This window comes from Herpailurus yagouaroundi, unplaced genomic scaffold (genome assembly GCF_014898765.1).
Source record: "Herpailurus yagouaroundi ecotype Mexico unplaced genomic scaffold, PumYag 198, whole genome shotgun sequence".
Taxonomy (NCBI): domain Eukaryota; kingdom Metazoa; phylum Chordata; class Mammalia; order Carnivora; family Felidae; genus Herpailurus; species Herpailurus yagouaroundi.
Window position 1 is genome coordinate 13,511,654 of NW_024412429.1, and position 25,741 is coordinate 13,537,394.

Genomic DNA, 25,741 nt, shown 5'->3' on the forward strand with positions numbered 1-25,741 from the left:
CTGAAGTCGGACGCTTAACCGACTGCGCCACCCAGGCGCCCCTAACGTTTATTCATTTTTGAGAGACAGAGCGCAGTTGGTGGAGGGGCGGAGAGAGAGGGAGAGACAGAATCCAAAACAGGCTCCAGGTTCTGAGCTGTCAGCACAGAGCCCGACAAGGGGCTAGAACCCACGAGCTGTGAGATCATGACCTGAGCTGAAGTCTGACGCCTAACCAACTGAGCCACCCAGGCACCCCAAGAATTCTTAATTAAAATCTTGCTTAGTTCCTTGAGAAATATGTGGTGGATTTTATTTATACCCAAGACCTATTATAAAGTAAAGTGTATTATATAACTCATTTGAAATTCTTAAATGTTTCTGTTCAGAGAGCATTTAATCATCTCGCTGATGTATTTTCTTATATTATCTAGGAGTGTATGTGGACTATCAAAACCCATCAAGGGAACATATGCATTATGGTGATAATCAACTTGGAGCCATTGCCTAAACAATTTAGGCTTTAATTACAAAGCACAGTTTAATGTTACTTATAGAGGAGAGATTGAAAATACTTTCTTTTTAAGTGAACCCCGCATGAAAAGCTCATCGTCCCCCCAACCTATTCATCCTCCTCCCCACCCACATGCATATCCTCCTACCAGTATTAGTGAGGTCTTAATAGTTTGGGCCAACAGTTGTAAATGTCAGTACAGGATTAAAAAAATAAGGGACTGCATTTCTTCTTTCTATTAATGGCTTCTAGATGGGCAGAGGAGAGAGAGCTATGTAAGTGACATAAAGAAAGATTTGTGAAAAAAAGCGGCTCTGAGATTGACAGTACAGATCAATTCTGTAAATTCTGGGAAGAAGGAAAATATTTTGGGCCAAATGTGAAGGACTTCTGCCCCAGTGATTATTTTTGAAATCTCTCTTTTTTTCCTCTCTTTCTTCCCCCTCTCTCTTTTTTTCCTATCTAAGAAGGTGTTTTTTTTTTTTTTTTCCAAAGCTGTGTGATTTTCCTGGTCAAAGATTTCCTTTACTAGGTAAACATAGTTTTCACCAATCAGAGAACATTATTTCTGTGCATTTCAGTGACTGTAGAATATCTTCAGGGAGAAGATTCTCTTAAGATCCATCTTGGAAGACAGTTTCCCCTCCCCCGGCCCCTACCCCCAAGGAGAGTAGGGGGATGGGCATTCCAGTCCAAGGGAATATGTGAACAAAGGAATGAAAATATAAATGAACTGTACCAATCCACTGTTAGGTATTATATTGAATTCCCATAACCTAGCAAGATAGATTTTATTATTCCCATATTTCAGGGAAGTTTACTGAAGCTTAGGGAATTTAAGTAACTTGCTTAGAGTCAATAAGGAGTAAGTGGCAGAGCTGAGATTAAAAATAAGATCTACCAATACCAAAGCCAGGCACTTTTCCCTGGGCTGCTTGGTGTCCACATTTAGAGGTAGCCAGGGACAGTAAATGGGGGCATCAAATGCGTGGTGCAGGAATGTGGACTTGATCCAGTAGGCAATGGGGAGCCACTGCAGGTTCATTAGCAAGTGAAAGTATTAACCTAGCAGTAATAAATGAATATATTGGAGCAGAAAGGAGTTTTCAGAAGCTACTTTTCAGGAGTAGATATAACAAAATGCAGGCATGAGACATGGACTCCTGGATTGGAGTGGACATAATGAAAGCGGGGGGCACATTTAACAGTAAGAAATGGCAAACTATGTTGAGTGCTCGAATATAAGACACAAAACATTTGAGCCTAAAATAAGAATGATTCCAAGTTTTGGAGCCTGGGAGACTGAGAAAATAATGTGTAAACTGAGGGAGGAAGAGTGTGGCTAAAAATGTGAATGTCCTTTAGACCCACTCTCTTTTACTGTTTTGGTTTCTTTTAGTTTTGTACATTCTGTCATCTTTGTAGAAAATTACTAGAAACCTGCATTGTTCAGCAGGTAAGTAACTGTTGATTGATTTCATTTGATCTATTGCATCAACAATTCATTTGATCTATTGCATCAACAATTCAGGGGAGCCTCAGGGCCCCTCGGCCTCACATAGAAAAGGTGAATCCAGCAACTCTTTATTTCATGAGAACTGATGAGGTTTGAGGTTAATATCTGGCTTAATATATATTATGCAGACTTTTCAGTTCTTTGAGACTCCAATCTGCCTGCCTGAATGTGACCCCGTTTTTTCACTCCCTGGCTAAATGGTTCCACGTGTCTGTGAGTTCAAGTAACTATGTCTGTATCATATGTTTTTGGTCTTTCCTTGCGTGTGCGAATTTCAGAGGAAGGGTTTTTTTCTGGGAATCAATTTCATGAGAATCTACAGCAAAGATCTAAGCAGGTTTTAGATTAGGCAAAATTTACTTTTTCAGAAAATGATACTTGAAAGCCAGAATTTCTCTTTTTGTGGGACAACGTCCTTGAAAATTTCAGTAAATATAAAATGTGTTTCAGCATAAGAAAAGTAAAGAATTAGTTCATTTTCCCTTGGGAAGAGATGTTTAAGTCTTCTGACCCTTTTATTAGTAATCACCTCTTAGCACAGAATTTGGAAAAATGTCTGCGTGAGTTTACCATAGATTGGAAAAAGTTTGTGAGGAATTTATGAATCCTTCAATCAGAACTTTTTATATGATTTTTTTTCTTCTTTTACCCACTACAGTGTAAGCACCTGAGGGTATATTCTTTACCTCTCTGGTTTAAACTGTGTCCCTAGAGCCTAGAGCTTGTAGGCACAGAGTAGGCACCAGTGTTTTCTGAGTGAATTACTTATTATATTGCATAATTATCAATTAGTTATATAATTCAATTAGTCAAAGCATAATTGAGCACCTACATGTTCCCAGAGTTCTACCAAAATGAGATGCTTTGGAATAATGGGCTCTAATTTATGTAAACTTCATATTCATTGTTTTTAGTCAACAGCCAACTTCTGAGCATATCCCAAACAAAATTCCAATATTTAAAAATGTTTCTTCACAGAAGAAAATTCAGACTAATTATGTAAAATTGAGGAACCCTTTGCCAACATATGTTCCTAGAGTTTGTACCAGAAAGGGGAAAACAGAAGATGCAATACTGATAGATCTACACAGGGCAAAATGGGATGTGTTAGCAGCTTTAAGTGAGCAGCTGAACTCAGGGTGACGACTGATGGATGAAAGGGGTGAAAAGGACTATTCAGGTACCACTTGAAATGTGAATGTAAGAATACTTGAGGACTTTTTGAATTCTGTTACTTCCCTTATTATAATTTCATGTAAGTGGAATTAAAGGGGACGTTTGTGGGGCACCTGGGTGGCTCAGTTGGTTAAGCACCCGACTCGGCTCAGGTCATGATTTCTCTCTCGGTTTGTGGGTTCAAGCCCCGCATTGGGCTCTGTGCTGACAGCTCAGAGCCTGGAGCCTGCTTTGGATTCTGTGACTCCCTCTCTCTCTTCCCCTCCCTGCCCCCCAAATAAAATAAACATTAAAAAAAATTTAAAGGGAACATTCAGCCTAATTTATTTATTTTCTCTGATGCTCTCTACCACTGTGCCCTAACATTTGTTTTCCTTGCGAGGTCCCAGAATGAATTTCCAAAATAATGGTTCACCACCAAAGCTTTATGATCAGCTCAGTTTATAGTTGGGTCAGGCTGTTTTCAATAATTTCTTGTTGCTGAATTCATGTAAGGTGACAACAGTGGCTTATATTGCCAATCCTATTTTTCTTTAAAATCTTTCCAAACTTTACATAATCAATTGTGAAACACCAAGACTATGAAATCCTTTGTTTCTTTTATCTTGTCCTCAGGAGGCAGTGAAATGCTCCGTCACTGCTGATTTGGAAGAGGATGTCAGAGTTAATGACGTAGGTTGGGCTGTAGGAGAGGACAGTCCTCTTAGCTCACAGCAGTGACTGGCATGTGCATTCAGGGCCATGGTGAGCAGGGCACTGTGCTTTTGCTGGTGTTTCCACACCTTCTTTCTGTTTTACTTTATCTTTTTTTGGTAGAATCTATTTTCTTGCTTGTTGGAAATTTAATTTTGAAAGTGCTTGAAAATAGTATAAAATAATGATGTGTTCATTTACAAAAATTAGAAAATAAAATTAAGCGAAATAAAAAAAATAAGATGTGGCAAACAGAAAGAAGTCAATGAATTATGATCATTTATTTAAATGAATCACAGTCTTACCAGCTTGATGTGATCACTGTAAACATTTTGGTGTGTATATTTTCATTTTCTTCTACGTTTACCAAAAATAAAAAACTATGTATTTTTTTGTAACTTGATTTTCTCACTAACCAATATATTATCAATATATTTTCACATCAACACATATATATCATTTCTAATAGCTATGTGTGTAGTACATATAGTTATACATATGTATGTGTAATAACATAGTTATTTATACCACATGGTTATACCATAGTTTAATTATCAATCTATAGACTTTAAAATCAGAAATTCCTTTTATTCTAAAATTTCTTAAAATTGCTAACAGGTGATAGAATACATAAGCACCCATACACTAACTTAAAAATAAAGTGATGCATACTTAACTTACGTGTATGAATATATGTACGTTTGTATAACTATTAGTGTGTGTGTACATATTACTATGTGTGTATAAATATATTGATCTGTGTATGTGTATGTATGTGTATATAACTTACACATTCTTTTTATTTTAGAGAGAGAGACAGGGAGAGTACAAGTGGGGAAGAGGGGCAGATGGAGAGAGAGAATCTTAAGCAGGCTCCATGCTCAGTGTGGAGACCCATGTGGGTCCGGATCTCATGACCGTGAGATCATGACCTGAGCAGAAATGAAGAGTCGGACACTCAACTGACTGAGCTGCCCAGGCGCCCCAACTTACAAATCCTTTTAAGCAAGCAGGCAGGAAGGTGGATTTCACCCACATGGTATAAAGGAGAAACAGCACCTGCATTCTAGTCTTGTAGTTCCTTACAAATTGAGTATCCCTGGCTCAGGGATGTAAGTCTCTATGCATCCATTTTCTTACAAGCGTCATCTGACCAAGAACAATATCTTTACATAGTTCAGAGCAACTTTGAGAAGATCAAATGTACCTGAAAACAACATAAAAAAATCAAGGTAATACACAAAGAAACACAATTTTACGTATGCGTAAGGTGAAATGTGCTCACGTGATACTGTGCAGAAGAATTGCGCTAAGGGTTTTTAGACACCAGAAGTGGTTTCTTTTGGCAGGAATGGCCTATCCTGTGCTAGAGATTCTGAAACATGCACCTAATAACCCTGTGTAAAGGTTGATTTTAAGCTATGAAACAGGGAAGTGCACCAGAAAGCCCTGGAGGAGTCTTCAGCTCCGTAGTTCCTGACCTGGAAGAATTCAGGGAACCCGTGATTTTGTGGTGAGGCTTCTGTGCACATTTCCCAAGCAGTAGAATGCCACGTGGCCCATGGGATGAACTGAACTTTTGGTTAGAGCTGAGGATTTTCCTGCGAAGTCATTATTTGCTGATTCATCATCCCTCTGGAGCAAGCTTTTTTAAGGGCCAAGGGCCCACCTGCTTCTACAGAAAAGCTAACCGATGAACTCATTTGTCATTGTGCTGCTGTGTTTGGCCTCCCATAGAGCACGTTTCAAGAACATTTCAAAAGGAAACTGTGCAGTGGGAATGAAAAACACCACCACCACCACCACCAAAAACACTGAATATTTTTTAAAGGAGCCAGAATTCAGGAGACTATGTTTGAAACAATGTCTTCGAGAAAGACATCAGGAAATAACGTGGTAGGGTCGAAGATGATCCCTGTGTTCAGAATCAGGAGGGCAGTTTCTCCCCTGCCGCTGCGGCTACTTAATGCTTTAGGCAAACTGCCTGCCCTCTCTGGGCCTTCTTCCTTATCTCTGTAGCAGATGCATACATGGATGGCTCTTACCTGTGAAAGAGATGATGCTCGTTAACAGCACGTTAGCCACGATTTTCGAACTTTCAGTCTTAAAAAAATTGCTGTCGTAAATGCATTTTCATCCTTAATTTTTATCCTTTAATAATGAGCATTGCAGTAGTATCTTGAAAAATGTTTTAAATTTATTTTTTTATTTTTGGGGCACCTGGGTGGCTCAGTCGGTTAAGCATCCAGCTCCTGATTTTGGCTCAGGTCATGATCTCACGGTCATGAGATCTGAGTCCCACCTGGGGCTGGCTCCACGCTGACCTTGGAGCCTGCTTAAGATTCTCTCTCCCTCTCTCTCTCTCTCTGCCCCTCCCCCACTCACCCATTCTTTCTTTAAAACACAAAACAAAAAAAAATTAAAAAAATTATTTTTTATTTTTGAAGACTTGTAATGAAATACATGTAACGTGAAATTTCCCATTAACCGCTTTTGAGGATCTAGGTCAGTGGCAAGAAGTATATTCACATTATTGTACAGCAGTCTCCGGAACTCTCTTTGTCTTATGAAACCAAAACTCTGTACTCATTAAACAGCTAACTCCCCATTTCTTCCCTCCTGCATCCCTGACAGTCACCATTCTATCTTCTCTGTGTGAACTTGGCTATTCCAAGTACCTCGCGTGAGTGGAATCACACAGTGTTTGCCCTTTTGGGTCTGGTTTATTTCACTCAGCGTTCTTCAAGGTCCATCCGTGTGGTATTGTGGGTCAGATTTTCCTTCTTTCTAAGGATGAATAACATTCCTTGTATGTGCAGACCACATTTTTTTTTTTATACATTCCTATCTGTTGATGGACACTTTGGGTCGTGCCCACCTTTTGCCCATTGTGACTAATGCTGCGATGAACATTAGTGTGCAATATCTGTTTGAAACCCTGCTTCCGACTGTTTTTTTCTTTTGTTTTTGTTTTCGTTTTTGTCACGGGCCCAGGAGTGGCATTGCTGGGTCATGTGGTAATTCTATTTTTAAGTTTTTGAGGAACTGCCATTATGTTTGCCATAGAGGCTGCACCATTTTATATTCACCCCAAAAAGGGTACAAGGGTTCTAATTTTTCCACATCCTCACTAACACTTGTTATTTTCTGTTAGTTTTTTTATTTGTAGTTTTTTGATAGTGGCCATTCTCATGTGGTGAGGTATTATCTCATTGGGGTTTGGGTTTGCATTTCTCTAACGATTGTTAACCCTGAGCATCCTTTCGTGTGTTTTTGGCCATTTGTGCATCGTCTTTGGAGAAATGTATTTTCCCATTTTTGTTGAGGTTGAGTCATACCTTAATGGCACTCATGAAACTCATGAAAACTATTTGAAGATATTTGAAGTCTCATGAACTATTGGGCGATTTCATATACATTGTGTGAAGACAAGATTATGTATTATACTGGGATTCTAAAAGGAATAACTTTATTTTTTATTTCTCCTAAATTTCTAATATTGAAAGAGAATACATCAGATTTTTAATTTTCCTAAATGGTATTCTTTACCCTTCCCCCACTCCTGCTCTAACAATGGATGGTCGATAAAGTTTATTAGATAGCAAGATATGCAATTTATTCTGTAATAGTGAGATTTCATCAAGTTTATTCCTATTTATTTGAAACCTTTCCTTCCTATTTAGTGCTTTATTTTCCTTCCTCCCTCCCTCCAGCTTTCTCACTCTCTCTTCCCCTTCCCTCCCTCCCTCCCACGTGTCTTTCTTTCCTTCTTTCTTTTTCTTTCTTTCTTTTTTCTTTCTCTTTTTTCTTTCTTTCTCTCTGTTTCTTTCTCTCTCTCTGTTTCTTTCTCTCTCTCTTTTTCTTTTCTTTTCTTTTCTTTTCTTTTCTTTTCTTTTCCTTTCTTTCTTACCAACCCCGTGTAGGTGAAAATTATCTCTAGGGTTTTAAAGTTTCTAAAACAATAGTTGGGAGATGATATTGGACAGAAGCAGATCACCAAGGGCCTTGTGTACTCAGGAGTTTATATTACAGAGAACAGTGACATAAGACTCTTTTGCACTGCGAGGTTTCCATCTTAATTGTTTCCGGAAATGATGTTCCAGAAAGCAAGGACTACCTTATGTCAGACTACCAGAAAGTTTGCTAGTAACTTAATTTCATATAAAATATGATTCCATAGAGAATGAAAGAATATCAAAAATGACTAATGAGTAGAGCTGATTTACAAATCATAGAATAGGATGCCAGTCACTTCTTGGTCACTGCTTAAATTTGACCTGATGTGATAGTGAGGTAGTCACGGCCTTGGGTGATACTTAGTAGGAAATAATGAAGAAGATTATGGTGTGAGGAGTTGTGCTATTCATGGGTAGGAACCATGAGGAGATACATTTCTGTGAGAGAAATGGCATCTTGGTTGGGGTATTCCAGAAACAGACCCTGAGAAGAGGATTTGGGTACAAGTAGTGTATTTAGGAAGTGAAACCAGAAATACTTGGAAAGGGAATGGGGAAGTGAGAATGGGTAGAAAATTAGCTAAAGAAATTCTCCTTCACAGGCAAATTATGACTGTGGGGAGCTGAGGCCCAACTGTGCTAGGGAACCCTGAGAGCCTTTGCAAAACATGTACCCCAGGGTTTCCCTCCCAAGGGGCAGGGAGCTGGGGTATTTAAATATCAAGTCCCGTCAGTCATGGCTTGAGGGCTCATCGTGGGGCCAGTGAGTGCTGAGCACCTCCGCACAGGTGAAGTGGAATCTGGCAGGTTGAGAAGCTCACCCACAAAGACGTGCAGGTGCTGTTAGTGGAAGTCTGGCTGGTCTGGCCTGGTGGTAAGGATGGGGGGTGGGTGGCGGGTTTAGGGGCAGCATCACTACAAGTGGTCTGCTTCCTTCAGGTGTCTTTTTCTCTCCCGTGTTGGAGCCTCAGAACCCTCAGAACCATCGTGATTATTATCACCAGCAGCACCTTCAGTCCATTTTTGTAATTAATGCCAGGAACGTGTGGATTCTGTAGGAAATTGTGCTTTGCTCTTTATTAGTTAAAAGCTTTTGCTTAGGGGCGCCTGGGTGGCTCAGTCGGTGAAGCGTCCGACTTCGGCTCAGGTCATGATCTCGCGGTCCGTGAGTTCGAGCCCCGCATCCGGCTCTGTGCTGACTGCTCAGAGCCTGGAGCCTGTTTCAGATTCTGTGTCTGCCTCTCTCTCTCTCTGACCCTCCCCCGTTCATGCTCTGTCTCTCTCTGTCTCAAAAGTAAATAAACATTAAAAAAAAAAAGTTAAAAAAAATAAAAGCTTTTGCTTAATACTTTCTATGTGGCATATCTATTCCTAGGCATTTGTAAGGAGAGTCTCTTTGGATCAAAATCTCATTCTACTCATAACGTTAGATAATCTCAAATGCAGCACTATTTGAACAAAAACATGTGCTAGGTAACGTGTGAAGGATATAGTGAGCTTGCCAGCATTATAATTGTTGTCCAGAGAACTTAAAATATTTTTTACAGCGATTAATCTTGTGCAAAGACGACAAGAGAGCTAAAACATAGAAACAGCTATTCAGAGGGCTCCACTGACAATGGACAGAATAAAAACTTATTCTACTTCAATTTTTTCTTTTCTTCATCTTTTTTTCTTTTACTTCATCTTTTTCTTCATTCTTTCTCTTTTCTTTCTATTCCTTTTCCCCATTCTTATGATTGGTTCCTTGTAACTGATGTCAATAAAATCCTAAATTTTTTATAACTTTAACAATTTTACAGTACAACATGCATCCATGTTAAGTCTAGTTTGTCTCAAGATGCTGGTTATATCTGCTTTTTCACTGTGTGGACACTGACCTGAGTGCTTTGATTAAGATCACACAGTAAGGGGCTTGCATTGAAATACTCTTTAAAAAAAAATCTTTTTTAATGTTTACTTGTTTTTGAGAGAGAGAGAGAGAGAGAGAGGGAGACACAGAATCTGAAGCAGGCTCCGGGCTCTGAGCTGTCAGCACAGAGTCCGATGTGGGGCTTGAACTCATGAACCGTGAGATGATGTCAGACACTTCACTGCTGAGCCACCTGGGTGCCCCTGCATTGAAATATACTGATTCCTAATGTAGGGTTGTTCTTCTGTGCTGTCCAATGACTGTAGATACTCTTCTATGTTAGTGCCTGGATGAGACCATTTGGTCTTAGAATTATTTAACCGATTTCTGGGTTCCGGTGTGAGTTCTGTTTCTTTAATGTGAAAGAACTCCATGACTTTCCTGTTTTATGATGCCAATCTAGTTTGGTGTCAAGGTTAAAAAATGGATCAGTTTCATGAATTCTGGGGCTGAGATACGATTAATTTCCCCTGAAGGCTAAGATGGTAGAACCTCAATGACCCGTGCTTAGCACTCAGTAAGCGTTAGCTATTGTTAGATGTTTCTCAAGTTTATCATGTTTCTTAACGGATTTCAGGTCTTATCACTGTCAGGCCTGCTTCTGATATCTAGGAGAGAGGAAGACAAAACAAAGGCAAACATCATTTTTTCTTGCTTCCTTGCAGGGCTTGTCACGGCCCAGTGCTAATAAGCTCAGCTGTCTGCCCGCAGGTCCAGGTATATTTGCAGAATGTACACGCATTTCCTTTTCTGAAAGGAAGAGGGAGATGAGTTGCTTATCAGAACAAAGCAGCGTCCTGGCCTGTAGCACAGGCAGGCAGACAACGAGGGAGCCTTTAGGTTGCTTGCAATTCTTTTCTGTGGGGAGGAAAGCCGTAAAAAACTACTAAAACTGTCTAAAAAAATAACGATGTTGCTCCTAAAAGTCCTCAGCCTGTATTCCACCAACGACGTACAGTCAAAATTCTGTGCTGTAAGGTCTCTGGGAGTAGTTATGACTTGTGTGGGGGCGACATCGCCATGTCGTAACCAGTTATGTTCATTTGCTTCTATTTGTTTTTAATTTTATGGATTGCTTCTTTTTTTTTTTTTTTTTTTTTTTTTTTTAGTTTTTGGAAAATGTAAATCATTGACTTCATTCCAAAGTCAAGATTGTAAAACAAATTACAAACAGATAAATCTTGTTCCCGTTCCTATTTCTCTACCCTCTTTTCTCCTTTCTTTTACGTTTGCATTTCCCCCATGGTCTCCTTTACAAATACAACCAAGTATGTGTGCAGAGGCATATCCGATCTCTTTTTGTACATATAATTTGCATATTATATCTACTGTCCTGTATCTTATTTTTCTCTTACTGTGCCTGGGAGGTTGCTCTATATGTATATATGCCGTGTTTTATAGTTACTCGCTGCATGTGGATGCCATAGTTTATTCAATGGTCTGCTGATGCTACACATTTGGGTTCTTTTGCTATGGCAAATCATGTTGCAATGCACATGTTATTACACGTATTTATATTTAGGACAGGTCCTAGAAGTTGGATTTCTGGGTCAAAGGGTAAATGCATTTTTGCTAGTTACTGCCCAGTTTCCTTCCATTGGGTTCCATTCTGCACCATGTATGAGAATGATTGTTCTCTGTAAAACTAGAGTTTTCCCCATTGATTGTACATTCTCTTTTCTTTTCTTCCATATAAGTTTGTATTTCAGAGAATATAATTCAGATTTCTGTAGGGGTCACAAGTCCGTGTGATCTGTGAGGACTTAGTAACAAGTGTTTAAGATCATATGAGAAAGGATGGCTCTGCTTAGAGCTTAGACCCTGCCTGTTTCCAGCATGTTGGGGGTTTCACGGCAGAACTGAGCAAACCACAAGTTTATCTGGAGAAAATGGAGTTTTTGCAGCTTCTCCTGATTCTGGTATTCATTGGGTAATCTCACTTATGTTTGCTTGTTTATTGGGGGGGTGGGAAGCAGGGAGGGGCAGAGGGAAAGGGAGAGAGAGAATCTTAAACATGAATCTTAATCTTAAACCCTGAGATGGGGCTCAATCTAACAACCCTGAGATCATGACCTGAGCCGAAATCAAGAGTTGAATGCTTAACTGACTGAGCCACCCAGGCAACCCCCTCACTATGTTTATTTCATGTAATTGCAAGAATGTTAAATCCATATTCACATGTACGCAGAAAGGTGTCTTACAAAGAAATATATATTTTGTTTTTTAAACTATTTTCCCCTCAAATTTAAAATTCTATTCATTTTAAGACCTACCATATATTTAATATCAGGTTTTGGGGGAAAATGCAGCACTACAAATATATAACGATTCTAAAATGCCTCTTGATTTCAGCATTATTTGAAGTATAAAAAAATCAGGTTTCTTAGAATCAGAGAACTATGATTCCACTGAGAATAGAGAGATAATTATACCTTTTATTTTTAACTATGAAATATGTAACAATTTCCTATATCACACATATCCTTTGTTTCTGGTTTTGTCTTCTTTAGCCTACTTAGTCTCTGGAATATATATATATATATATATATATATATATATATATACATATATATATATATATATATCAGTCTTATTTTTCTAGGTCTACCTTTGTACCTTTCAGATATATGTAGATACTTATAAAATAATTTTGTGTATTTTGCAACGTATTGGTAGAATGAAAAGCCAAACATTATCGCTGGGAATGGACACTGATGTTTGCATTTAAATATTAAAACTTGATGTCGTATTTTAATTAACTTTCAAAAATATGTCTGAAGTGTGGCAAATTCTATATAAACTATCTTTGTCTCTAAAATTCCTGTAGTCCAAAATGGAAGCCACAGTTTAGTTTAAACCACAGAATGCAGGAAATACTAAACCAATTGTGTCTCAAATTTGAACAAGTCCTATTGAGTCACCAGTGGGAGCATCTGAGACCTCATATTTTACATTCTTTCAAGTCTTACTGATAACCAAAGAGGTTTTATTATGGTTTTATCTTTTCCCAACCTTTCTTTGAATCGTATATACACATACATATACATATATATGTATATGTATGTATATGTACATGTATATGTGTATATGTACATTTATATGTATATATGTATATATATGTATGTGTATATATATATATATATATACACACACTTTAATTTTCTTTTAATGTTTATTTTTGAGAGAGAGAAAAAGAGACAGAGTGCAAGCAGGGGAGGGGCAGAGGGAGAGGGAGACACAGAATCCAAAACAGGCTCCAGGCTCTGTTAGCACAGAGCCCAATACGGGGCTGGAACCCATGAACGGTGAGACCATGACCTGAGCCACAGTTGGATGCTTAACTGACTGACCCACCCAGATGCCCCTGGATCTTATATATTTAAAATATATTTTAAAGTTCTATTGGAATATATTCTACAAATCATAACATTCACCCTATTAAAATTTACAATCCAGTAATTTTTGGTAAGTGCGCTGAGGGATGAAGCCATTATAAGGATCAGTTTTAAACAGTTTTCATGGTATCCATCAAATCCTTCATGCCCACTTACAGTTAATCTTCATTTCCACCCCCAACTCCAGGCAACCCCGCTATTTTCCTTGCTGTCTCCATAGGTTACCTTTTCTGTACATTTAATATAGAGGAATCATACAGTAATATGTGACTTCTTCTATCTGGCTTTCACTCAGCACAATGTTTTCAAGTTTCATCCATGTTTCAGCGCATGTTGATAGTTCACTAAACAATATTCCATTGTATGAATATACCACACTATTTACCAGTTGGTAGATATTTAAATTGTTTCCAGTTTTTGGCTTGTGGGAATAATGCAGCTATAAATGTTTGCATGCAAATCTTTGCGTGGGCATAAGCTTTCAATTCTCTTGTGTAGATACCTGGGAATGGAATTGCTGGGTACTATGGTAATTGTATGTTTGTGTTTTCTAGAAATTGCTGAACAGTTTTCCAAAGTGTCTTCTGCATCTCATTTTAGCACTTTTTTTATTGCCAGAGGAAAAAGAGAGTGATCCTTTCTTTCTTTTTCTTTCTTTCTTTCTTTCTTTCTTTCTTTCTTTCTTTCTTTCTTTCTTTCTTTCTTTCTTTCTTTCACATGTATTGAATGCCAATGTTGTCCTGAGTATCAATGATATGACAATAAATGACAAGATTATTTCCTTCGAGATGCTCATAGTCTACTGGAGAAACAGAGATATAACCGGATAACTAACTACAGTAAGAGAAGTCTGGAAGTAAAGCCTACCCCTGGCACAAAGAGGAGAGTACCAATTCCAGGCTTAGAGGAACAGGGAAAGGTTTTGGAGAAGGTCACAGCTGAATTGATTTGTGGTGCTGTATCCAGGGGAGTGAGCTTGGAAGGGATTGTAAGTCTTAGAGCAGAAGGGTAGCCTGTCCTGCTTACAGCCAGAACCCCTTTGCTCTGGTCAACTCTTCTTTTTTCCACGGCAGTTATTGCCTGCAATGGGTTATGTGTTTATTTGTTGAACTACTGTCTCTTTTCCCCTCAAGGGTAGAGATCTCTGCCTGTTTCATCCACGGATATATCCTAAATCTCTGCCACAGTTCCTCACCCAAAGAAGGCACTTAAATATTTGTTGGATAAATGAATGCGTAACATGAACAGATTTCATAAAACTGTGTGTAATGCTGCCTTATACAGCACCTACAGATGAGATCCCACTGGGATGAACAAGATCAGAGTTGCTGGGAACGTGGATGGACTCACATGTGAGGAAGAAAGCCTTTGAGATTGTTGAACAGCAGACCAGAAATTGAAAAGCCTGGTCTCACTCCAGAATTTAAGATACAGTTGGTGAGGCAAGGTTGCACAATGGCCAGAGGATGATTTGATGGCTCTGGCAAGAGAAGATTTTATTTTGTTCAGACACAGAGGGAAAATTGCAGGTACCAATGCAGAACTGTCAAGTAACTTTTTGGAAAGTTAGGCATTACTGAGGAGGAAGGGTACGTTCGAGACAGTTATTTTGGTTAATGTAACAAGGAACAAGGGATGTGAAGGGGTAGGAGGAGAAGAAGGAGGAGGAAGAGGAGAAAACTGTCATTCCTTTAGGATTTTCCCAAAGTGATTGTCATTTTTAAGGCATTTTTGCAAGTCAAATAAGCAAAGGCAGTTTCTGACACAGTTATCTGTGATTTTTGAATACAGCTTGAGTGTCTTCAGTACAATGGAAAGCTGCTTTTGCTAATGAAGGACTTACTGAGGAAACACAAAGGTATCTTTTACTCAAATTCATTTCGGTTCTTAGCTGAAGGACTAAGCCATTTCAGTTGTGCAGGAAAAAAAATCCACCTAATTGAAAATTTACTATATATATATATATATATATATATATATATATATATATATACACACACACACACATATTACAGTATTTATTACAATATATATTATAGTATTACTATACACACACACACACACACACACACATATTTCGGTTTTCGTTGATTGACTTTGTATTATTATCTAAGATGGGCTATTTGTGCCGAAAATAAATTGCCTAGAGAATAACAATGCCATAAATTGGAGGCCAATTCTAATTCAGATCAAATGGAAGTATGGTTCTTCTTTGTTTGAATTGTTTGTTTATTTTGGTGGAGTCAGGGGCCAGGGACATTGGAGGAGATGAAATTGTGTCATTAAGCAGGCCTTGATCATGACGGTCTCTCCTACTCTTGCTGAGGCACTCGGACTTTGTCCAAGAGCCACTGGGAGCTGTGCAGGACGTACTTTAATGAGAGAAGTGACAGCAAGTCAAGACTTGCTGTGACTGTGACTTGGACACCGAATGAGGGGAAAGGATAGAAGCGGAGGGAGGGAGGGTGGCTTGCGAGACTTCGCGGTAGGCGAGGTGAGAGTTGGTGGTGAACGGAGGAAGGAGCGAGGTGATGCAGGCACAGAAGAGCTGGGACAGAGGCAGCGGTGAGGTGGTACGTCTCGGTGATCACTTGCACGCAGGCTGAGAAGGGGATCAACGGGGTGTCCCCCCTTTCCCTTTTTGACATCAGGATGGAAAGTGGCATCATCCAGTGAGGTAGAGAACACAGGAGAAAGAGGGCCAGGTGTTTTGTGGCATAAAGTGATAAGTTTGGTGTTGGATTTGTCACTCTTGGGAGTGTCTTAGTTTGTATGGCTATGACACGATGCCTTCAGCGGGTGGCTTAAACAGCAGTCATTCACTCCCCATGGTTCTGAGGCTGGGAAGTCTAAGATCAAGGTGCTGATAGGCTCTGTGTCTGGTGAGGGCCTTCTTTCTGGGTTGTAGATGCCTGCTTTGTTTGCCTTACTTTTTATAAGGGCTTAATCTCATGATGGGGGTACTTATCCTCAAGACTTCATTTAAAACCCAAAGGCCCCACCTCCAAATACCGTTACACTGGGGCTTAGGGCTTCAAAATTAGAATTTGGGGTTGGCGGATACAAATGTTCAGTCTATAATCGGGAGCCTGTGTGTGGACAGTTATGCTAGGCAGTTTGGATCTCTGGGAGTGGAGCTCAGGATTAAATCCCAGTTCGACGTATAGATTTTGATTTGGAATTGTTTGAAATTTTATTTTAAGTAGGTTCCACCCCCAGTGTGGGGCTTGAACTCATGACCCTGAGATTAACAGTCGCATGCTCTGCCGACTGAGCCAGCCAGGCGCCCCTTGAGGTATAGATTTTGAATGTGTGTGTACCATGGGGGTGCGTGCAGTCATGGTGGTATCTGTGGTCCCCCCACAGAGGGTACTGGAACGAGAAGGGATTAGGTTTGTGGTCACAAGTCTGGGGAACGCTGCCATTTAGGACACAGGCAGGAGAAGAGGACCTCAGGAAAGCGAGCACAGAGAGTTGGAGGAGAAGGGAAGCAGCAGGAATATGTTGTCAGAAGAGCGAGAAATGAGGCATTTCTAGAGGGAAACTGTGAGCTTTAGGATCAATTACTAGAGTTCAGTTGAGGGAGGACCACGAAAGTTTGATGGGACGTATCGGCATGAAAGTCACCGGGGGTTCATGCAACTCTAGCTTCTGGGGAACAGTGGGTGTAGAAGTGAATGAGGGGAGGAAATAGAAACAAATGGAGAACGCAGGTGGTTTTCTTTCTAAAGCCATTATAGAAATCGGCATGGAACTACTTCCGCCTAATGTAGGTTATGGTTTTTAAATTGAGGTGAAGTTCACATAAGAGGATCCATTTTAAAATGAGGCATTCAGTGGCATTAGGTGCATTGGAGATATTGCGCAACCCCCACCTCTGTCTAGTTGCGAACGTTTTCAACCCACTGAAAGGAAAACCCGTACCCATTAAGCAGTTTCTCTCTATTCCCCACTTTCCCCAGCCCCTGGCAACCACTCATCTGTGTTTTGTCTCTGGATTTATCGATTCTGGATATTTCATGTAAACGGAATTGTATAACGTGTGATGCTTTGTGTGTGGCATGTATCAGGGCTTTACAGTTGCGTAGTATTCCATTCTGTGGCTATACTGCAGTTTGTTTCTTCCTGTGTCGATGGGACTGTTTCTGCCTTCTGGCTACTGTGAGTAATGTTTCTGCGGAGGACATGTATGTGTATATGTATATGTATATGTGTGTGTGTATATATATATATATATATATATATATATATATACACACACACAATAAACACGTATATATGTTTATTGCTGGAGCCTAACAATTTTCCAAAATTATACTTTTATATAATGCTGATGAGAGTTCACAGGAAGCGTTGTGGATTGTAGAAACAGTTGATCTACACTCTATGTTTTTTAAGTACTTTGCGTTCTTTTTGATATAGGATTGGTGAAACCATCATCTGGTAAGTACACAGTTCATGAAGAGATCAATAAGTTGAGGGGTGCCTGGGTAGCTCAGTCAGTGAAGCTTCTGACTTGGTTTTGGCTCAGGTCATGATCTCATGGTTTGTGAGTTCGAGCTCCGTGTTGGGCTCTGCGCGGACAGCCCGGAGCCTGCTTGGGATTCTGTCTCCCTCTCTCTCCGCCCCTTCATCACTCTGTCTCTCTCAGAAATAAATAAATAAGCATTAAAAACAAGAGATAATCTGAATGGAAAAAATATATACATCATTTGATAAGAAGGAATTTCCCTTTAGAATTGAGTTTTGAGGCTGATATGAAAGCATTTCAAACAGAGTTTGGATAGATTAACTCCTATAGGAGAGGGAAGGTTGGATAGGCAGAGGTTCAAATGTTTCACAGTTTCATGTTGCCGAAGGAAAAGTAGGAGCTGCACTCTGGTTGCAGATAAAGGAAAGGTGCAGGATGATAAAGTGAAGGGGGAGGACCCGTGGTGCTAAGTTAATAGCTAGTGGATTTTTAAATTTAGGATTGGATTTTCAAAATCAAGTTTTTACTCCTCTGCCAATAAGCACTGATTGATTTACGATTAATCTTGTGGACTGTATTTCCGTACTCAGAGATATGAGCATAGATGGAAGAAGATGTGGGATCCATCTGGGACCAGCAGTCTAGCTTCCTATTGTTGTTACAGTTTGTTCATAGAGATTAACAAATTCTCAGAGAGGTGGAACAATACTTACGTGTCCTATACAATTTTTGGTGTTTGGAGGTGACATTGAGGCAATGTTCAGAAGGGCCATTTTTTTTCCTGCCGTCTTTCCTTTGTAGAGAGGCCTCCTAAGAATGAATTACCGAACTGAGATTTTCCAAGGAATGGCTCTGTGGTTTTAATTCTGTGGAACAGCCTATAGACGTGGGAGAGGAACTAATGTTTGTTGAGTAACTGTTAAGCGTTTTATTTATCTGAGCTTCTTTAAGTCTTAGAACCACCAGTGAGTCGTAGCTCCATGAGATGAAGCCCGATTTGCTAACTCCAAAGTCAGGCCTCTGTCCCCTGTAAGCTGGAATGCTAATTACGTTCTACCTTCTGTGCTTGTGGCTTACTGGAGTTTGAGAACTGTCTTACTGGGATGCCTACTAACTCAGCAGGGAGTGGAGCTCTGACTGGTTAGCTGGCATTTTCCAGGAAGACGGGAAAGGGGTGGGCGAGGTCCTGTGCATGCCATACGTTGGCCATACCTAAGCTGTATCATGTTACTTCTCGTGGAACAATTTGCGACGACTTATCAAGAGAATATTACTTTCTCTCATAAAATACGTATCTGGATAAGTCCAGTGCTGATTCGGGGAGGTATCTTTTGATTGCCTTTCTTTGCATTTATACGATCTCTATTCAATGTATGTGATCTCTATAAACTTACTAGGATTGATGCATTTATTCATATCTGTTGTATGTGTTTTTCTCAGGCAGAGAAGGCCGATGGATTTGTCAACCTGCCCGATTTCACTGTGGAGAGAGCTTCTGAATGCAAGAAAAAGCAGTAAGTTGTCTATCATTTCCTATAAGACTCTGAACCAGAATAACTTCCTTTAATAATTTTCATTTCTCGAGTGATGTGGTGACTTGGAAGTTAGTGACGGTAACACCCAATGTCTTGAGAATTTTGAACTTCATGGGTTGGCATCCTGAACAGTGGTCTAAGCTTTTAACCTCTTGTTGTCTGGAATTTCATTTTGTGGAACAGATGGATTTTAAAACCCCACAGAGCTTTGGCATGGCATATTTTTGACACCTGTGTTGGAGATGGAATGAAAAACAAGCTCCCATCCAGGTTTAGCTGGGAGATCAAATGTCAAGATTTTGTCTTTCTAAAGAGAATGACCAGATCAACAGGACTGGCCAGAGCTGCAGATATGATCCCAAGAGCTGTTTCTTTTTCTTAGTTCTTCACATTGGCATCCTGGATTTTGAATTCTCTGAGATATTTTCGACTTTGGGATTGTGCCCTAATATAAGTCCAAAAGATTGAGAACAGACAGGAACCAAAAAAGTCACCAGCTTATGGTCCTTGTTGTGCTGACAAGGGAACAGCACAGAGTCAGGGCTTGCCTAGAAATCACAGGAGAGCTGGCTCCAGACCAGCTAACCATGCTCCCGTCCACGTGCTTTTTCCGTGGTAGCATCCCAATGCATTTTGCAAATGTGCCCTCCTCACCTTTTTCTTGTTCTTATTCCTTATCCTACCTTTGACATCTTTTTCTGTCTTATCAGAAAAAGCATTTCCCTACTGACCTATGTTACAAGTAGTGGCAATTGACTAGATTTTTCTAAGAAAATGAATAAAATTATTAGCTTTAAGCCCTGCCAGTCTCGTCTTGCTGCACATATCCAGTGATACATGAGGTGGTGTTGATTCTCGTGGTTTTGACTGAACTGGTTATTTACCAAAACCCTGGCCTCTACTGCAGGACTTCCGGTCTAATGGTGAAGGGGATATATTTCATTGTTTGCTGATCTCCAATGTTTTATACTTTTCTTTTAAACTGGAAAAATATTTTTCTTTTACCCAAAGACAGTGGCTTGGGTTAAGATTTTTGGTGTGTTGTCACAGTATAGAAGTTCTATACTTGATTATTTTCTGATGTATAAAATTCTTGTATGTATTTGATTGAATCTGAATTAAGTATTTTGCTTTAGGGAGTTGATCTGAGTATTTTGAAGTGACACTTCTAAGACTGTAAATTTTAATATATTGTCTTTATAGCAAAGCAGTTAGCAAGCGAAAATAAAAGAATATGCCCGTATGTTTTAAATAGAAACTATGGGCTGGCCAAGACTCAGTCCTATTCTGGATATTTCAACATGATAAATTAATTCTCTGCTCTCTACATGAAAGAGTTAGACAGTGGGCACTTAATGTAATTAAATTATTTTTTGCGAGTTTACAAAGAAAGGAGATGAATTGACCATATTTATATTTAATTTCATTTCAAACCCATTGACAACTACACTAATTTTTTCTTAATATTTCTGTGCTTTCCCCCCTTCAAGTGCTTTTAAGATCAGCCATCCAGAAATCAAGACCTTTTATTTTGCAGCTGAAAATGCACAGGAAATGAGTGTGTAAGTAGAGAAAATTGCTAAATCCAATCTTTATGGGAATAGATTACTTTGGTCAGGTGTTCGAATTTTAAGTCTATGTTCATATTAATTCTTGTTTTATTTATTTCTGCTCCTTTAAAAATTAATTTCCTTGGCACTTAAAGTGTTCTTGCTTTCTTCCCTGACTTGGCAGCGTTTCGGAGAACTACATATATCAAAATGGCTATTTTAGGAAGAAGTAATAAGATTCTTCAGAGGGAACCACTAAGTTGAGAAAGGAAAAGACAGAAGTCATTATAAAAAAATGTTACAGTGAGAATCAGCATCACAGCGATAAAGTCTTATAAGTACTGTGACCGATCTCACAGCTTTTAGAATTCTATGTGAAAAATATCTATAACATTTCTTATGTGCTGTGTGATTATCATCATGATTCCGTGCTTATCACAATTCATGTTCTAGCCTGAAAATTTTGTAAAGTGTCCTTGCTCGGAGTACATCTAACATAACATTTTATATCTCTGACACCATTTCCTGTTTTTTTTTTTTTCTGTTTAAATAAGTGGAATATATGCACTGAGGACTACCAGCCCCACTCCATCCCCTACTGGTTTAGATTATGCTGTGATCACAATGGCTGCTAATTGAATGAGGCTATATATACTTGATGTGCTTGAGGCATCAGTGGGCCCTCTATTTAACTTAAGCCCTATTCTCAGAATTCTGTGTTCCTTATTACCTTTACGTAACTAATAAAACGTGTCAGTGGAATACCTACTATATGTCCCATTGCAGCAGATCCTGAGCAAGAGAAATAAAAGAATACATACATAATTCATTCAAAGAGCTTATGGTTTAATCTGTTTTGTTTAGTTATACATAATGATTTTTTGAGCAATCTGCTCTATATAATTTCTCTTCACCGTCTTGATCTAGAAACCTAAAGAAAACTGCTTTTCACCAAACGTTAAGCATACATGCACACACACACACACACACACACACACACACACACCCTTCTTGTGGGATAGAAACCTAAAGAAAACTGCTTTTCACCAAACGTTAAGCATACACACACACACACACACACACACACATTAAGCATACACACACACACACACACACACACACACACACACACACACACACACACACACACACACACACACACACACACACACACACACACACACACACACACACACACACACACACACACACACACACACACACACACACACACACACACACACACACACACACACACACACACACACACACACACACACACACACCCCCTTCTTTCGGGATATCCCCTGGCAGGCTCATCTAGCTAGAAACATTCTCACCTGTTCCCTAAGCCGCTGCCACAACCTTCAGATGAAGGCAGAATGGCTCTTTATAGACCTTTGGGAAAGCCCATGTTAAATAACAAGGCAAGGAATTGACAAATTAATTCTTTCAGACAAGACTTGTATTTACTTAAATGAAGAGAGACGTTTGTTTCTACCCTCTGATTTTAGCTTTCTCCGCCTAGCTTTCTCAAGTGCCTGAGAAGGAGAAAAGCAGATGCCCACAAGAAGACAAAAAAACCTCACAAAGCTCTTTATTTCTCTTTTTATTTGTATTGGTAACTAAATCCTACTGATTAGCAAGCCTTAGGTGTGTCAGTGGTGCGTGAAAGGCTTAACGTCTTACCCAGCAGTACTTGGAGCCCCATGATACTGAGGGTCAGTCTGGAGCTGAGCCATCAATTAATCCCCAGTGGTCCTCTCTGGCCTCTGGTGGCATTAATAGCCATCAGTGTGGAATCTCTTTGGGCCTCCACGTTAACCCTCTTCTCCCACAAGATTATGCACATGGCATTTAAAGATATTTTTTCCGCAGCGGCACCTGAAGAGCACCCTTTCTTACTGATATGGCCAGTTTAAGCCAGTAAATACTGTAGCTGGGTATTTCTTTGTGAGATGCAGAGAATCTGGGGGAGGGAGTGGAGAATCTGGACGCGTGCGGAGACCAGCGTCCTGTTTTAGAAGTTTGCTTCCTTGGGAAACTGCATTTTTGGGTGGTGACATTTCGCTCAGGGACGATGAAGGGAAAGGTAATTATGTTTAATAGAAACGCTGTGTTCTGCAGGGACCCTCAATTTACAAGCACAGGGGTAAGTAATTAGGGTCATGGACGAGTTGGTTTCTAAACCAAGACTGGTTGGTAGCTGCCTTTCTCAGACAGTGTTTGTGGGAAGAACCTTCTTGTTTTGTATATCAATTTCTTAACACTTGTGCTCCTCCAACACATCAAGTTAATATACAACAAACTCCCAGGAAACATCTGTCATCTTCATTTATGTAAATATAAGTCTTTTTGTGCATCCATCTATTTAGCCACAAATAGAAATTTTCTTACTGCCTTGATGTTTTTAAAAAACGTTCTTAGCAAAGGAGATACGGGAAGCCAGTGGGTTCTAGAAGGAAAGCAGTCAAATAAGATTCTAAACAATCACGTTTTCCATAGCAAGTAGCTAATGGCGGCAATTAAAAGGACACGAGTTTTGGGTAAGTGCTGAGAGGAATCTTTATTGTCAATATTCGTGTGTTTTGCCATATTTCTGTGTTTCTGTGTTCTGGAAAGGAACTTAGAAATGCCTTTTCAGGCATTCTGAGCTCAAAACTATTTTTGTCTTGATATGTTAAAAAAAATTTATCTTTTTCACTTTTAGATGCTTTTTTTTGGAGGGGGGGAGAGGATCAGTATACAATTATGAAATCCGGTATAAACTAAGAATAGTTTATGTTGGTATTTTAAAAGTGAGCCATTACATTCATTGTGGTTTGCCTGACCAGTTTTTAAAAGTGTACTTTAAAATGTTTCTTTTAGTTAGATGACACCTAAGATACATTCTTGTAAAAAATTCTATAATACAGAAGGATGTAAAGTGAAATCCTTCCCATACCCCCACCTTCACCCTCCAATTCAATTTCTGTCCCCAGGATTAACCACTTTAAACAGTATGACTGACCTATATCTTTCCTGATGCTTTTCTTTGCATACCAATTTGTGTACATGTACAAATATATAGTTTGAAAATACATATAGTTTAAAGTACATATAGTTTTAAAATAAAAGTACATTGAATCTGGCTGATCATATTGTTTTATACTTGTTTTTTTTTTTTAATTAACAATATGTTAGGATTTTTCCAGGTCATCACAAAGCCTTTATTACCTTCATTTATAACATTGATTTTAATGATGAAATTAGTGCCATACTTTATCCATTTTCCTATTAACAGATGATTATGTTGTATCAGTGTTTTTTCTTTTTGCCATTGCAAATCTTACTGAGTTAACATTCTTCAACATCTATTTGTACTCTTCAGGATAGACATTTATAATTCAAATTGTTGGGTTCAGGGTGTGGATATTTACATTTTGATTAGTATCATCAAATTGCCTGCTTAAAATCGGCTGTCTCAATTTTGATGTTCAACTCAACAAAGGATCAGAATGTTTCCTCCTAAATTCTGGAAATCGATGGCATTTTAAAGTTTTGCCAGTCTGGTGGTGAATATTTTCCTGTGTTTAAATGTGCATTTCCCAAAATGCTATTGAGGCTGATAAGTTTTTTCTATTTCTTTATTAGCCATTTGTGTTTTTTTTCTGTGATTTACTGTTTTTTTTGTTTTTTGTTTTTTGTTTTTGTGTTTTTTTTTGTTTTTGGTTGTTTATTATTCTATCAGGTCTTGATGAACACTTTGTGGTTCCCGTGGCCTGATCTGGGCCTGTGTATCAGTCTGGTTTTAAGTGGCCATTGAAGAGCTCATGTCTTTCATGGTGTTGAAGGGGCTCTTAAATGAGGCGAAAGTTCAGCTTCCTTCTTATAGAAAGGCCTATTTTATTTGTTTCTAAAAATCAAATTTATATATTTCCTGTTAATAGAAAATAAATATGGCAAGACCATGGCAGATGGAGGGTTGGGTAAGGATTCCTAATTTGTTGAAATTTGCAGACTTGGGAGTGTGTGGTGTTGAGGCAATGGTGGGGGTGTAGCATGCTGAATAGTCACGAGGCAGTACAGGACTAGAAGAAATGAAAGCAAGAGTGAGTCAGTAGGTGCACCACATTCTTGCTGTTATTTCATTGATATTGGTTGACTTAGGCCTCTATCAAGTGCACTGGTTTCTCCAAAAAAGATGTGAATGTAAAATATGGAATACTTTCTAAAAATCTAGGAGACTGGAAACAACTGGGAAATCAATCATATTATCACTACCCTAAAGTAATATTTTCCCTTTAAATAGAAGGTTAGATAGCTAGGAACATACAAAGTTGACCCATTTTGTGACTTTTAAGAATTTGTATCATATAGTATGTTCCTGGGTAACCCCTTGAGATGGACCTCCAGTGGCCTGAAATCATGAGTCAAGTTTGAGTTCCTGAAGGTTTATCTAGTTCTATTTTTATTATTGACGTTTTGTTGAAATTTATTGCCAGTAAAATGATAAGTCGGTAAGAAGATAGGACATGGTCAATTTTTACCTAATATAAAATTTTTCAAGGAATTAGAAATTTCCCCAGCTTAGGAATGCCTGTCAAACTCTGGCCAGATCTTTTACTGAGTAATATAAAAATCCTGGCTTGAAAATGGATCATCTTTTGTTTGTTTCTTTATTTTTTTGTGGAATAGAGTTACATTTTAAGAATTATAGAGATGGAACTTTAATGGTCAAGTTAACTAAATTCAGTGCTACAGGTTTTGTTTTTACATTTTTTAATGTTTATTTGTTTTTGAAGGAGAGAGAGACAGAGTGTGAGTGGGGGAGGGGCAGAGAGAGCGAGGGAGACACAGAATCCGAAGCAGGCTCCAGGCTCTGAGCTGTCAGCGCGGAGCCCGACATGGAGCTTGAACTCACGAACTATGAGATCATGACCTGAGCCAAAGGTGGAAGATTAACCCACTGAGCCACCCAGGCGCTTGATACGGGTTTTGATGGTTGCTAAAAATTTCAAATGCACAATGGCAAAAGTTATATTTGTTTATATATTTAGAATAT

General features: G+C 39.1%; 1 protein-coding gene across 5 annotated transcripts in view; it reads left to right on the forward strand.

Annotated features, from left to right (window-relative positions):
- IPCEF1 (interaction protein for cytohesin exchange factors 1) overlaps positions 1–25,741 on the forward strand; it is a 185,138-nt gene that overhangs the window by 115,020 nt on the left and 44,377 nt on the right. For 4 of the 5 annotated variants that reach the window (XM_040448829.1, XM_040448830.1, XM_040448833.1 and 1 more), the window contains 3 exons: positions 1,893–1,949; positions 19,053–19,126; positions 20,638–20,709. In XM_040448829.1, the coding sequence (XP_040304763.1) occupies positions 1,893–1,949; positions 19,053–19,126; positions 20,638–20,709 (203 nt within the window). The remainder of the gene's footprint in view (positions 1–1,892; positions 1,950–19,052; positions 19,127–20,637; positions 20,710–25,741) is intronic. The other variant, XM_040448832.1, reaches the window with a different exon arrangement.